Source organism: Trichechus manatus, unplaced genomic scaffold (assembly GCF_000243295.1).
Source record: "Trichechus manatus latirostris isolate Lorelei unplaced genomic scaffold, TriManLat1.0 scaffold00091, whole genome shotgun sequence".
Lineage (NCBI taxonomy): Eukaryota > Metazoa > Chordata > Mammalia > Sirenia > Trichechidae > Trichechus > Trichechus manatus.
In genome coordinates, this window is record NW_004444027.1 from 8,595,537 (window position 1) to 8,611,704 (window position 16,168).

At 43.2% G+C, this 16,168-nt stretch overlaps 1 protein-coding gene across 1 annotated transcript in view; it reads right to left on the minus strand.

Annotated features, from left to right (window-relative positions):
- Positions 1–7,776: 7,776 nt before the first annotated feature.
- XKR6 (XK related 6) overlaps positions 7,777–16,168 on the minus strand; it is a 501,357-nt gene continuing 492,965 nt past the window's right edge. The window contains exon 3 of the mRNA XM_004382202.2: positions 7,777–9,695. Coding sequence (XP_004382259.1) covers positions 8,731–9,695 — 965 coding nt within the window. The 3' untranslated portion in view covers positions 7,777–8,730. The remainder of the gene's footprint in view (positions 9,696–16,168) is intronic.

The window sequence follows — 16,168 nt, forward strand, 5'->3', positions numbered from 1 at the left end:
AAAAAAAAAAAAAAAAAAAGAAGCTAAAATATGTCACTCAGTAAAATCTATTTCCTCTGTTTGAAAAGAATATGCTTTGCTGTTTCTGCCCCAGATAGTGTAGGAAGTAAATGACGAGATGGTTGCCAATGTTTTCTTTCCACATACTTCAGGAAGCCCTCCTCTTCTTTGTCACTCTTCCTACACATCTACTGAGTCATATTGTTCACTGTGGCTCTGTGCGTCCATCTTCAGAGTTCTCATTCATAAATGTTGTATAGTTCATTCACTATCCATCCCAAACAGGGGTGCTGATGAGAATAGAGAATCAAGTCTGAGGTCTCATTCATTCCTTCCTTTGGGTTACCATCAGAAATACCTTGTGGAAAATAAATAATTCCAGCAGGTTTTGGCCTATATGCAGAACAATCAGATGTAAAGCCAAACAGAAGTCATTACTGAATTCCAAACTATTATCTGGCCCCTGTGCTGTCAAAACAATAATATTCACTTTGGAGAGCAGAGTCGGAGCAGGTGGGAAAGGCGTTCTTGTTAGAGGAACACAGAGTGAGGATCTGCAGCAGGGAACTGGGGCCTGCTTGCATGAACTGTCTGTTCTTTAGGGATAAACTCAGGATGTTCCTTCATATATATATATAAAACTTTTTTTTTTTTTTTTTTGTTGAGAATCTACATCAGAATACATCTGAACTCCAAAGAAAGGGCCAGGGCCAAGCTGACTGACCTAGAACAGCTGAAGCTCCTAAAGTTTTCCTCTCCAAGAAGGTTCTCAGAGCCAACCGGAAATCAATATTGTAGCTGGCACTACTGGAACATGAGTGTCTTTCCCTACTGCTCCCACCTGCCCTCACTCTGTTGTAGATCCTAAGAAGAATATGGAGAGTCTTAGAATGGGTCTGTTTTCTTGCTCAAAGTGTATGTTGGTAGTTGAATAACAGTCAAACCACAGTAAAAAGAAAAAATAAAATAAAGGAGAGAAAAACTCAATGAAACATTTTCCTTTCAAATGATGAGGAAATAAAAACCACTGATTTAGGGGGAAAAAAAAGTTAATGATATTCCTTAGCCCCGCTATTCTGCGAATCTTTGCCTGGGAAGGCGCCCTGGGCAGCAGGCTCCATTCAAAGCACACCAGGAAATGATTAAAACTCACCATGGGGACCCATGTTCTGGCTGATGGGACAGTTGCTTAAAACACAAAGTTTTGTTTCTGTACTCTGCAGAGGCAAAATGAAGGTGAGTCCATTTGATGAGGTGAGCCTTTCAAAGTTGAAAAGGATTGTAAGGAAGAACAAAAGCAAGAGATATTTCTTGAAGAGCTTTCAATCACCTTAAAAAAAAGAAAAAAACTGCAAATACTCCCCATTCACCAACTCTCTTGTCTGCCCAAAGCTCAATGAATATTAGTTTTCCAATTGATCTTTCCATGTATTATCTGATACTTTAGGAAAAATTAACATCAGGGAATTTGGATTTAGAATTACAAGTAGCCGGCTTGAGTCAGGCGACTCCCAGGAGCCTGACCAGAGTGCCATTGTGCTGGGTTCACAGTGCTGTGAAGTACCTAAAACTACAGGTGTATGAGTCTTCTCCCTGTCCAGGTGTGCTGTTCATGCCTGTTGGTTTCCAGGTGCCACTGCACCTTGGAGAACACGCTGTCCTTCGAGGGTTCCATTTCCCAAATAACAGGGTCACCACTTTTCTTTACATGATGCCTTCACTACAGGCAACATTGGCGGAACCCTCACAGCATCCCTGAGCAGGAGAGAAAGAAGTAATTGGCCTTCTTTCTCTCCACTTTACAGATGGAGAAACCAAGGCACCAAGAGGTGAAGTGAGTTATCCGTGATCACAGTGATGATCCTGAATCAGCCTGTGATAGTTCCTGATCTTTCTGGGTCTTAAGAAGAGCTTCTGGGGGGTCTGCAGCTAAAACAAATCTCCCAGCCCCACTCTAGCCTGAGAACCCTAGAGCTAAGTTGAGAGTAGAGAAACAGGTCAGAAGAGTTGGAGTTCATCTAATAGATGACCAGTTGTCTGTATCCACTATGACATATGGCCAAAGGCTGCTCATAGAGGGATGTTCACTGGGTTACCAACTGGCATTACACCAAAGTGAAATTATTTCCTTGTTCTCTTTGATTTGAGGTTTTTAGGAGTGATCCTCTCTGGAGGCAGAAGCAGATGAGATGACTGCCTTCAGATTTCTTCTGGTGTGGGATCTTGTGATTTGTGTTAGGGACTGGCAAGGGCAGGCGTCTCCTACTGGGGCTTGCATATTGTTTTGCACAGGATGAGGCAGCCCAGGGCAGGTGCCCCTCAGGTCCTGCCTGCTCATTTCCGATTTGGTCTATTCTTAGCCCTTTATACAAAGTGAACTCCTGCGGTTGTCCATCTGCTACCCTCAGGAGCTGTCATTAATAGCACTCACGACCTTTGGCTCCAGAAAGTATCAGCCATGTCCTGCTAGCCACTGCAAGGAAAGGCACAGGGAGCAAGAAGGCACAGCCCCTCCCCAGGAATCGGGGGAGAAGCAGATGGTGCCTGGGAGAGTCGAGTCAGGCAGACAGAACCAGGCGGGCAGAGGAAGAAAGCTGCAGCCAGATCAAGGCAGTGCCCTTGTCTTTCAATATTTGGCGAATAGCACAAGACACAGTGTTTTAAGCTAGAAATGAAACTTTTAAAATAGCTAAGGATGGGTGAGAAAGAGGCTGATATCGCCATTGCAGGAATTTAGATTTAGCATCATCTTTTTCCCCAATGAGAGGTGTAGGAAAGAAAAAATCTCTGACAGGGCATAACTGCCTTTTCTTTTTTCTTCTTACAAGTGTTGAAACTGAGACAGGCACACATTGATTTGGGATGCTCTGGGGGAAGTCCTCTTATAAGCCTATGATTTTATAACCTGTAATAGACTAACCACTGCAATCTCCATGATCAAGAGGTTGATGAATGAGAATGGAATGTGGCTTATACAACAGTGGCCAGTTTAGGATGAAGAGAAAATGACACAGACTTTACCTTGAAGAAGTTCTCATTTTGTTCATTTCATTCATGTCTAGGCCTTAATAAGAGGAACTGATGTTGATTTAGATTCACTCCTTATATGAGACCTGTGTTATACTTTATGAGGAGGGTTGCCTGGCAGAGTCTTTGTAATCAACAAATGGTTGGGGAAGAAGTGAATGGAACTGGTCTCCACGAGGCTGGCTCAGCCACTAGGGGATAAGCCTTTCCCCTGTGTCCTTCTCTTTCCCTCATGTAGTGGTCTTTCCTAAGTCTCCATGGAGCTTTTCATGATTTTCCGGTAAGTTTTCTGGTCTACCCTGGGAATGTTACTTGGATCTAGGTGAAATTAATTGCAATATGATCTCTTTCCTTTACACTATCCAAATTTAAATCCTCACCCCTCAAGCTGATAGTGTTCTTTTAATATTTTTCAGTTTGACACAGAAATAACAGATTTTAACTTTTTGATAAGAAAATCAAATCAGTGTACACATGGAGTGCCCTCCCACCCCCATCATTAAGGCTACTACCCAGAGCTGCTGTTATTACACATAAGAGGTCTGAAAGAGCTCACTCTGAGTAAGGAGCTACTTTGCTTGGCAATCGAGTGTCATGTGACCACCCCCAGCCCACTCCACTAAAGATCCAGGAGCAGAGGGCACTTGAGGGAGTGGATGCTGTAGAATATCCTCCAATCCCACTCTTCTTCAGGGACCTAACACTCTCTTTATCAAACCAAAGGCTCTTTGCCTGTGCACTATTGTCCTCTTCTTGCTTTTGTTTCTAGGTAATGGATAGGTTTGAGGTTTGATTAAGGCCAGTTACAGCCCCCTGTGAGTAAAGAGCAGAATAGAAATGGAAAGGTCCAGTGTGTCTATGTGGTGTATAAGAATTATGTGATATGCCATGGCCCATCTGGTGGTCCTGTCAGACAATCCCTCCAAATAAGATCAGCATCAGAAACCTCTTTGGCTGTGTGGTAGAAGGTGGTGCAATTGGAGGGAAAGTGGAGAAATAATATAATTTTGATGTTTTTAAAAAAAAAATCTGTAAATTTTGCTCTCTGTGAATGAGGCTTGTACTGGGACAGGGCCTGATTCCTATGGTTGGTTAGATGCCACATGGCCAATAAATTACCTTCATGACCATGGTCTAGAAAGGTATTTGTACTCTTTTAAGCTACCTTGGAACTCAGAAGGGTCATGGCTATTGAGGAGATGTGTCAGGGACATAGGGTCCATAGAGTATTAGGGGATTTTGTGCCTAGGGAATATTTGTGGTGTAGGGTGTCTGGCAGGGGTGAAGGAGCCCCTGAGACCATGGGGAAATTTTGTCTTTCTTGACCGAGGCATGGCATGAGGGCAGCATGGTGCAGTCAAGAGAGGCTTGGCTTGCTCCATTCTGGCCCGTCTGTTTGGGGTGAGTGTGGTCTCCAACAGCTCTCCTATTTTCCAATTTATTTGGTCAAGTTTGAAACTGCAGAGCAAGGTGGCACTTTCAGGAGACAGAGTGGAGGAGTGTGTTTGAGATATGAGAAACTTTGGGGTGAGTAAGATCAATGGGGTTAATCTGATGAATTTAAACCAAATTGCTCCTCTCATCATGGTCTTAAAAGATAAGAAGCTCCCGTGTGGGATGTCACAAGCTTGTGACAATTGAGTTCAGAAGTCATCACCCAGACATTATCTGAGGAGACTGAGGTTTCCTTTCATGCAGTGGCAGAGAAGGGGCAAGACCTATTGAGCAAGGGAGAAACAGAGCTTGCAGAACTGATGCTAACAAAATCAGTCATATTTTTTAGAAAAAAAAAATTTCTGAGAACAAAAAGGAGAGTCAATTTTTCTGTGTAGTTAGAGGAATAAAATACAGGGGTTTGTGGGCATATTTGTTGAGGGGCAACAATAAGGAAAGAAAGAAGGATAGCTTCTTATTTTACTCTATAGCTCTTGATACTAATATGCATACTTCCTACCAAAAGTAAACATTGGGAGTAGATTTTTTTTTCATCAGGGATTCCTGGGCAAGAAGTCGGCTTAGACAATCAAAAAAAAAAAAAAAAAGTAGGCATTCTGCTCAGAAGCAGCTTGAGCAGAAGTGAGCTAGAGCCTTGTGCCCAAAAAGTGGCTTGTCAGGGGCTTAGGCAAGTGGCAGACTAAAAGTGAATTCCCAGTGTGGGACTAAGTCACCACTTGTCGCTGGGTGCAAAGAGTGACCTTGCCGCAGGGTGGCCTTAAGGATCCAGATTTTCAGGATCAAAGTCATTGGATAGGGAGACAGTCTTCCAAGGGATGGACTCAAAACACTTAGAGTGTCTGTGAATTCCTGCATTGACTGCTCAGGGTTAGCCAGCCACCAGCAGCCCCTCTGAAGGGGAAGGGCACTGGGTAGAGAAGAGAAGGCTGTAAGGAGATAATAGTTGAAACTACTGGATAGAGAGTTAACTTGTGATTGACATGTGGGGAACTGCTAGAGGCTGATGATGCTGATAAGACATGAACTAGTCTGGTCATTTGCTTTATTTTTCCCTTACTCCCTCTCTCCTTTCTTGTTTTCTACTATCCTAACATTTTTTCCTTTTTTCTGTCTCTCTGAAAAAAGATTTCCTTGCTGCTGCCCATAGATGCATATCTTCATTTTCATTATTAGTATAGGTACTGGCATGATGCAGGGGCTGGGGTGAGGAGTGGGGAACAGTACTTCAAGGGAGAAGTGGCCCTTCTGACTGAGTCTCACAGAGCCCAGTTCAACAGAGGCAGAAACAAAGCATTTCTGACATTTCCTGTGATCTTCTCATTTGTTCCCTGTGGCTAAGACCTCAGACGACCCTCCCTGAGGTGGAAGTTTTCATCCCAACTTTTGGCGCTCCAGGTCAATGTCAACAGTTTTCTAGGTTTCATGTAAACATAAACACACATACACACACGTGCTAGATGTGGAGTACTAAAATAGAGGTGGCAAATTAAGGCCTATGGCTGTGTTGAAATGAAAAGGGAATAAGAAGGAAATAAAGCCAAGAACAAAAAAAAAAAAAGCTGAAGTGGCAATAGTCCCTAAGGGGCGCATGGGGGACAGCATCAAAGAAGCTGGGAGGATTGCATGGTGACATCAGCACGGCTCTAGCACGTAGGCCCAGACCTGAGGCAGACAAGAGCTGGGACCCCGGAAGAGGGTAGTCACCTCTCAAATGGCCTCCCTTTCCACTGCCTCGGCAGAGTACCAGAGTACGCAGCATAGCTAAGCACTCGTTAGGTAAGTGGAATAAAAAGGAGGCTCACTTAAGGAAAAGCACCTCTGACCAGATTCAGTCTCCCAAATAGCAAATGAGGGGCACACGGGGCCTGTCCCTTTGGGTGGGCAGAGGGATGCCATAGACAGGCCTATGAGACAAGTAGTCACCAGGCCTGGGTGTGCTCTCTTCAGTCTTGCTTCCTAGAGTGGGTTTGCTCTATGGCCACCTGCTCTCTGGGCGTCTCCTCAGAGTGCCAGTCCTCCTTCCCATCAAGAAGGGCCCGAGGGAAAAACCAAATGAGGGAGGGAGAGAAGACTGGGCACCGCAAAGTTTCAGTAATAATAAATGAAATCAAGTACATCTGAACAAAGGAAAAGGCATTCTGTTTTACAGCTGATATCTAAAACTTGTTCTTTTTTCTTTTTTAAGATTTAGAAAACAATAAAGGGAATGGGAAGGAGAAGGCTCTTTGAATAATAATTTAAAAAAAAAGCTCACAAATATAAAAAAAAAAAATTCCTCAGTTTTTGAACTTCTCTGAAGAATGGTTCAGTGTGAGATTTTGCACCCTAAATAGTTACATCTGGAATTTTTTTTTAAAAAAATTTCAGTTACACAGAACAAAGACTAACAGTATTTACTTAAAAATATTGTGTGTGTATATATATTTATTTATATATATATCTTTTTGTGGAGCTTTTTTCCTTTTTTGTGATTTTTTTTCTTTTCCTTTTTTTTTTTTTTAAATTTCGTGCCCAAGTAGAGATATGATAGATTGAAACGATGCCCTTGAACATAAAAATTCTTCAAAGGAGCAATACTTTGAAAAATAAAAATTTAAAAATGGTTGAACATTCTTGCAACACCTCCAGAAACTCAACTTGGTACAATGAGAAAAGGAATAATTGAATCAAATCCTCACACAAACGACACAGCCTCTAAGACCCAGAGTATGCTGCTGGTATGAATCTTGCCATCCAGAGAGGGGCTCACATTCTAACACCAGCACATTCCTTCCTGCGCTCCCCACCCCCCACTTAAACTCCATCTCGACCAAGGCATAACCAGAGTCTTTCTTATATTGGTTTTCTATATTTCTGGCAAGACCTTGCAGCAGAGACACATACGTATATACGTGTGCTATGGGCACACACACACATACACACACAAACACACACATACTACACACACAAAATTTCCCATTCAACCCAGATGCACCAAGTGAGCTGAATGATTTTCAGCCAACCACAATGGTGAAAGACAGAAGCACCAAACAGTCTTTGAAATGGGTCAGTTATTACAATTTGATTTTTTTTTATATTCTAATTTTCCTCTTTGTGTTAATTTTTTTAAAAAGCACAAATGAAAAATGAAGAATTCTTTCCAGATCAGTTTAAGGCTTCCCACCAAATGGAAACAGAAGAGGCCTTACACAATATCGTGTGATAAATGTATACCTTTCACAGCCTTAAAATGACAGAGCAAATCATTTTTGCCAGTCACTGATTAAGTATTGTGCCTTTAAATTGATGTCGTTCTTTTTGCTACTATGCTGAGTTTTATTATTACTGATTCTCTTTGATCACATATATGGAAATCTCTTTTAATTTGCTTTAGAATTTCCTGTCCTTATCGAATTATTGGGGTGGCTTTTGTTTTGTTCTGTTTTGCTTTTCACCGGGAAACAAATGTGATTCTTACTGGGTGAATGCTAAAATGGCACATAGTCAGCCTTCAAGTAGCTTCTACAGCTATTTGAGTTTCAAACAGCTGTTTAGCTCCTAGAAGCCTTGCTAGGTGGGACAAAGGACAGGGGAGAAGGGAGAGAAACTGAAAAGAGGGAGGGATTTCTATGCCTTTGCTTTTGGTAAATTTGTTTTCATCAATACAAGTAATCAGGAAGAATGATTGCTTTGTGTTTTATTTGTTAGTTGGTTTTTGTTTAGTTTCTAGATTTGTTTCATTTGATTGTTTAGTTTTACCGCTCCTGGTACAAAAATCACCAGAGAGTTTTGCATGAGAAAACATGACAGTACTTAATGAAACTCAGCACCTAAGGGCATAAGGCAGTTGAAGGTTTTTGTTTGTTTTGTTTTGTTTTGTTCTTTCAATCAGCACCAATCCCATATATGATCTACACTTGGTGTAAGGTATAAAACTTTTTTTCTTTTGGAGTGGAGACAACTCCTTCTTCTCCACTCTATGAACCATAGTGTGGGATTTTTCAATACTGTTTCTTATGTGTAAAAAACAAAAGAAAGGTTTTCTTTTTGTTTTTACTTACAAAACATAGAGAATATCTTTGTATACATACAGCGACTGGAAAGAAAGCTTATCTGAAGGGGTTGTGACTTATTATTATTTTTTTTGTAGTGGTGGTGGTGGTAGTCGTGGTTCTGTGTATTGGGGGAAGGGAAGGTTATACTTCTTGCAAGCGGTATTTACCGCAAACCAAACTTAAGGTCCCCTTCTCAACTTGGGTCAAGATGCTTTTAGAGTGAAGACTCATACTGTAGCAATTCATAAAGGAGCGGTCCATCTCGGTACCGAATGCCTACTGCGGTGGGGGTAACGTACTGCAGAATGTTAATAGTCCTTCTCAGCCTCCTGTCTACAAAATGGGCATCCCAGGCTGGGTATCTCTTTCTTGGCATGTCAATCTTAATGAGGGGCCCTTCTGGGTGGTAAGGACGCCCCGACGGGGTAGAGGGCCCCATGGGTCTCACTTGGAAAACGGGCAAGCAAGTGTCGGCCGTGAGATCCTCCTGTTGTTCCGTTACGGCTCTGGTGGGCGTGACCTGGGTCCCCCGGTACCCAGGGGTCTGAGGCGCCATAGGCTCAACATCGGGGGGCAAAGGGATGCCCCAGAGCAGCTCGGCACAACAGGAGCTGGCTAAGATCTTAGCTCGTGGCCCCGTGGGATGCAGCACACCATAATATAAGAGCATCAGTGCAATCCCAGCCACAAAGCTAATAAAGACACAACACAGTGCAGGCACCGCATAGGAGTCAGTGGTCTCCGGGTTTCTGTAAAAATACCAAAGAAACGTCAAGGCAGCATTCTCGGTCAAGACTATCGTGTAATATGCAAACATTCGATATCGAGTCCGCCCTTCCTTGACGTTAAACCAGCAGAAAATGTACACGATCCCTACCACCATGTTGAAGAGGATCTCCTCCCACTTGGACATGCAGAAGTCTGTTCCACCATGGATGATCCAGAAGGCCATGGCACACCAGTGGACCACCACAAAGATCCCGAAGTAGAGCTGGAAGATGGAAGCAAAGAGGGCAAAAGAGATAACTCTGGATGAGATGGTGAAGAGGCGCCAGAAGAGTTGGATGAGGGCCCCTCTGTAGCTCATGCTCTTCTTGTCATCCCTGGAGTCCCGCAGCAGCTTGTGATAGGAGGCTAGCACCCAAGCCAGGGACATCAGGGAGGTCACAGAGGAGACACCTGCCGGAAAGACACAAACCCACACAGTCAAAACCTTGGACATCAACCGCGGGCCACAGCAGGGCTGCCGTCTGAGGAGATGCCCACACACACGGACGATCTAAAGGAGGAGCGAGAAAGAAACACAAAATCAGGACCAGACTTGGAAGACTCAGCTACTCCCTAACAGTTTTGTTTTTTATAGCTAGTGTTAGTTTCAACAACCCAGTTTGGAAATTCTGGAGATCCTTGGCCCAAGGGTTGAGCTGAGGCTTGTGTACTTTGCCATGGGTTTGAGAACTGGAGCCACTGTGATCATGCAGCAGCAGTGGATTGGCACATCGGCTGTGGGCAGGGCTGTAGGGGTTCTATATGAGGGAAACACAAGTTTACACTGATCCTCGTTGGTGTCCCTGTGTACCAGCAGCCTATGATCTCAGAGAAGTCCAGAGAAGGGATGACCAATTGTGATGAACAGCAGCTTATTCACTGTTCCAATTCCGCAATGATTCTTCCCATCTGAGAAAGCGCTGGAGTCACTCACCCAGAGCCCCAAGGATCCGTTTCCTGAATCTTCTTCCATTTAGTTTCTCCCCTATTTACTACCTAAGGCCACCCTTATCAAGACCCCTGGGATATCCCCTGTTTACCTGGCCACCTTTTTAATTCATTCTGGTCTTACTTGCCTCTCCATAGTCTTCGTTGCTTTTTACAACCAACCACTGCTCAAAGTTCTCTTAGACTTTGGCTTGTGAGGCACTGTCCTCTGGTTTTCCTCCTATTTCAACAGCAGTGTCACTCATACTTTGGGGATGCCTTTTCCCTCACTACTTTGGTGAGGTTTCTAAGGCTTCTGCTCTTCATTCCTCGTATTTCCCCTCCATGGGCAAGTATTCAGGGAGGTTGAATGTTATCGATCCCAAGTGATACTTAAGTAGCCTTAGAACAATTTTATTTATAACTCTGCTTATTTGATGTTTGTAAATAAGTAAAATTAAATACAATAAATAGTCATTGAAGTCTCTTCAAATCTGCCCATGAGCAACAATTAGTTGAGTGTTGCATTATAATCTCCTCTCAAGCAAGATCCTCCCATCACCCTTCGACTCCTCCATGCATTACCTCCACTCAGTCAATAAAACTAACACCTTTTTTGGTATTACTCTTTCCTAAAAGTTTAGAACTAACTGCAACTAAATGCAATTGGAGGTCTGAGTGCTGTCCCATTGGCAACCATCTCCTCACTAAATTCCCAGCTTTCACACTAGAGCTCAATTCCCCTTCAATATCTTTTTTAAGCCCAAAGGTCAGATCTAGGAGTCTTATTCACTTCTTCAGGAGATTAATTAAACTGCCTAGAGCTCGAGCCTTCTGTTTGTCTTTGCCGGTGCTCATGCCCACCTTCCCACTCCTCTCCAAACCTCAGTGTAGAATCATAGTCCTATGTCATTTGACACTCTACCTACATTTGCCCTTCTTCCCCCATCTACACAGCCCCTGCCTCCATCATCTCAAGGAGATGCTCAGATTCTCAGTTTGAAGAATAATATAGTGTGATAATAAAAAAAAAAAATGTTTATATAACCATAGGAAAAATTTGGATGGTTAAGTTTTATGAGCTTGTATCTCTTTTGTAATAAAAACAAAGATTAAAATAAACAGAGGAGAAAATAAGAATCCCAGTTTCTCCATTGAATGAATCTTGAAAGTGCCTAATGATCATTGATGATGATATTCCTATCACTTCTCTGGAGAATTGTGAACATGGCACTTATATGTTCTACTTTGCCTTCTGCCCACACAAGGTCTGCAGAGGCTGTGTGTGCTCTGCATCGATGTCACAGTGGTTAGTCTGCTAGCCTTTTAGAGCTGACCCATGTTCATGTTGTCTGCTATGTTGGGCCAGGGAAGGGTATGGGTCCTCTTAGGAGTATCACGATTTAGGTTATACGTTTTTAGAGGGCCGGGAATGTGCACTCCTATCTTGATCGTCTGTAACAGACCGGAACATCCTCAGCAAGTTTCTTTGAAATGTCTTTGTGACGTCACCCTCTCCTGTTGAACCCATTTCTTGATGTTAATAGTGACACATCTTGGAGGTACTGTTGTTGTTAGGTGCTCTCAAGTAGCCCCGATGCAGGGTGACTTCATGCATAACAGGATCAGACTAGTGATCCATAGGGTTTTCACTGGGTGATTTTTTTAAAGTAGATCACCAGACCTTTCTTCCTAGTCTGTCTTAGTTTAGAAGCTCCCCTGAAAACTGTTCAGCATCATAGCAACACACCAGCCTCCACTGATAGATGGGTGGTGTTTAAGTTATCTAGGGCCGCTATAACAGAAATACCACAAGCGGATGGCTTTAACAAATTTATTCTCTCACAGTCTAGTAGGCTAGAAATCCCAGTTCAGTGTGCCAGCTCCAGGGGAAGGCTTTGTCTGTCAGCTCTGGAGGAAGGTCCTTGTCATCAATCTTTGCCTCAACTAGGAGCTTCTCAGCACAGGGACCCTGGGTCCAAACACGCACTCTGCTCCTGGCACTACTTTCTTGGTAGGATAATTCCCTCTCTCTCTCTGCTCAATTTGCTCTTTTATATCTCAAAAGAGATTGACTCAAGATACAACACAATCCTGTAGATTGAGTCCTGCCTCATTAACATAACTGCGTCTAATCCTGCCTCATTAACATCATAGAAGTAGGATTTACAACATACAGGAAAATTACATCAGATGACAAACTGGTGGACAGCCACACAATGCTGGGAATCATGGCCTAGCCAAGCTGACACACATTTTTGGGGGACACAATTCAATCCATAACAGGTGGTGTCTGTGCTTGAGGTGCATTGGCTGGGAATTAGACCCAGGTCTCCTGCATGGAAGGTGAGAATTCTTCCACTGAACCACCAATGCCCCCAATGTTTTTTATTAGTATTTAATAATTAGGTACTAAAAAGTAGATTGAAAAGCCCTATGTTCACCGGCAGGGCTAATCAGCTACTGGGGCTTCACTGTAGTGTGATGAGCCGGAGACTGCAATGTCACTATCTCTATGTGGGAAGGAACTTCTAATATCCTGTCTCAGAGGTGATTGGGGGGTGGGTCATGCCTCAAGCCTTTCCCCCTCCCTCTGAGTTCATTTTTTTATGTTAATAGTGACACATCTTGGAGGTACTACCAACCCTAAATAATCAGATAAGAGTTCTATAGAAGCTGAATGAGAAGAAGGCTTGATTTGTTGTTTTTCCTTCTAATAAGGCAAAAACAATTACTTTCCCTGCCCTTAGAAAAGTATGAGTGTTGACCTCATAAAGCAAGAGAAAACAGCTCAGCTTTTGCTGGAGCAATGATTTGGTCTAATTTGGTCTAATTCTGGGAATGCTTTTGAACAGACTTGGGGGATGCAGAAGCAGGACAGCCCCTCAGCCTGCACTGTCCTGATTTTATCATTCTGTGTGTGTCATTATGCCCATCTGTCTTAGTAATCTAGTGCAGCCATAACAGAAATACCACAAGTGGGTGGCTTTAACAAACAGAAATTTATTTTCTCAGTTTAGGAGGCTAGAAGTCCAAATTCAGAGGGTCGGCTCTAGGGGAAGACTTTCTCTCTGTGTCAGCTCTGGTGGAAGCTCTTGTCTTTTCAGTTTCTGCTTCCTGGTTCTTTGGAGATCTCCATGTGTCTTGGCATGTATCTTATCCCATCTCTGTTTCTCTTGTTTGCTTGTTTAAATCTATTTTATATCTCCAAAGAAGTTGACTCAAGACATACTCTACACTAATCCTGCCTTGTTAACATAAGAAAGACAACCCATTCCCAAACAGGATTATAATCACAGGCATAAAGCTTAGAAATTACAATACATATTTTGGGGGGACACAATTCAATCCATAACACCATCCATACCAAATATGAATAAAAGGGAATTCAAATGCACTTCAATTACATATTGCAAAGCAAAATAAAATTACTCTTCATTATTCCAGCTTTGGATTACTAATGCCATTTCTAGATCATTCCTGTGAGTTTGAGGACTGACACTCTGTTCCTGCCTCACCCTTTAGGAGAATGTTGCTGAATCCATTCCCTTCTTAGCTGACCTGGACACTACCCTGGTTCTTGGTTGGAGCTTCAAAAGTTTTTCTCTATGATACAGCACAAATGTTCCCCAAATGTTGCAAGACATCACTGCTAGGGTACAAGGAGGGTTTGAGAAGCAGTCTCATGGAAGATGTTATTCTGACCACTGGCTCAGGGAGTCTGCTGACAGGCTGATATCCAGATTCTATCTTACATCACCGTCTCATCTATTCCCGATCACTCATTCAACAGGAGATAGGTACAGAAGTCTGAGTGGCTTCCCCAAAACACCCTGAGAATCACTGACAATCAGAACAAGGGCCCAAATTTCTGACCCCTAGTGCAGTGTTCTTCCCACTACACCATGCTACTCCTTGGTTCTTCATTCTTTCTCCTCTCTGTAAGTTCGCCCCCTGCCCCCCAGATGCCCACCAGGTAGCACCTTTCCCCAGAGTCATGTGAATTAAGGCCATCAGCCTTCTCTGATGGTGGTGCCTATTCTAGTGTCCAGCCATTGCCCCTTAGAGCTTTGAACTCTAGGCCACATCCTTGGCATTGTGAAAATGCTCTAAGTTAAAGGAAGAAAGGCAAAGGGGAACCTTCTGACACTTGGCCCATGTGCCAAGGTGTTGGGTAGACTTTATCCAAGACCAAAAAGAGTGCAATGCCTGGAACCTCCCTCCTCTTAGGAGCCAGATGGAGGTGAATAGAGCACAGGAAGGAGTATGAGTGGTACTTCTTGCTCATGCTGTGCCTGCCCGGTCCTCTCTCCCAGTAGCAGGGTCAGAGTTGATCCTATGGGGCGATTGCCTGGGGTTGGTCAAAACCCTGACCCTTGGTATTTTCTAATTCATCATATTACTAGAGAACTCTCAGTTCCACCCAAGGCTCCAGGCACATTCTGGGGGGGTGTGAAGTTGATGCTGGAGGGATCCCAGAGTGGAGACCAGAAAACCAGACCCACTTTAGGATCCCATTTGGGAGTTGGGTTTCTCACTAGAAGTTTAACAGAGGATGACTTTTGCCCTCTAGGGGCTCAAGATCCAGTAATGGGAGGGTATTAGATAGGCATGTTTTCAACCTACTCCCAAGGAGTTTGACTGGACCCTGTCTATAATATCGGGCGCATTGTTATGTTTGGTCAGCGGACCAAATGTCCTGTGGATTGGTCACTTCTGCATCTTTTCCCCGAGCAAAGCCTGTGGTCTTACAAACCCACAGGCCAGAAAGTGCAACTCTTCCACAGGGGGCCAGAGGTCAGCTATTAGCAAAGGTGACTCAGGGCAGCCAGCTAATGCTGGGGACTCAACTTGGGGGCAGGTAGCAGAACAGAGGATGTACTTCCTGCTCTAAAAGCTTCTTGTCACTGTGCCTGGCTTTCCCAGAGAACAGTATGATTTATGGAACATTTACATGTGTCAGGCACCAGACAACTATTTTACTTGCATTATCTTATTTACAATAACCCTGTGAAGTAGGTACCTTATTTAGTCCCAATTTTTAGATGAAGAAATTTAAGAAATATGTTCAGATTCATGCATCTATCTGCACTGAAGACACTGGCAAAAAACAGCACCCCAGGAATTGACAGAATACCAACAGATGTTTCAACAAATGGATGCAGTGCTGGAGGTGGTCACTCATCTGGAAGAGATCCATATTTATGCTTATTCCAAAGAAAAGTGATCCAACAGAACATGGAAATTATCAAACAATATCATTAGTATCACACGCAGGAAAAATTTTGCTGAAGGTAAAAAATGATTGCAGCAGTACATAGGGAACTGCCAGAAATTCAAGCTGGATACAGAAGAGGACGTGGAACAAGAGATATCATTGCTGATGTCAGATGGATCCTGGCTGAAAGCAGAGACTACCAGAAAGATGTTTACCTGTGTTTCACTAATTATGTAAAGGCATTCGACTGTGTGGATCATAACAAATTACGGATAACATTGCAAAGAATGGGAATTCCAGAACACTTAATTGTGCTCGTGAGAAACCTGTACATAGACCAAGAGGCAGTTGTTCGGACAGAACAAGGGGATACTGCGTGGTTTAAAGTCAGAAAAGGTGTGTGTCAGGGTTGTATCCTTTCACCATACTTATTTAATCTGTATGCTGAGCAAATAATCCGAGAAGCTCGACTTTATGAAGAACGGGGCATCGGGATTAGAGGAAGACTCATTAACAACCTGCAGTATGCAGATGACACAACCGTGCTTGCTGAAAGTAAAGAGGACTTGAAGCACTTACTGACGAAGATCAAGGACTCAGCCTTTGGTATGGATTATACCTCAACATGAAGAAAACAAAAATCCTCACAAATGGACCAATAAGCAACAACATAATAAATGGAGAAAAGATTAAAGTTGTCAAAGATTTCATTTTACTTGGATCCACAATCAATGCCCAT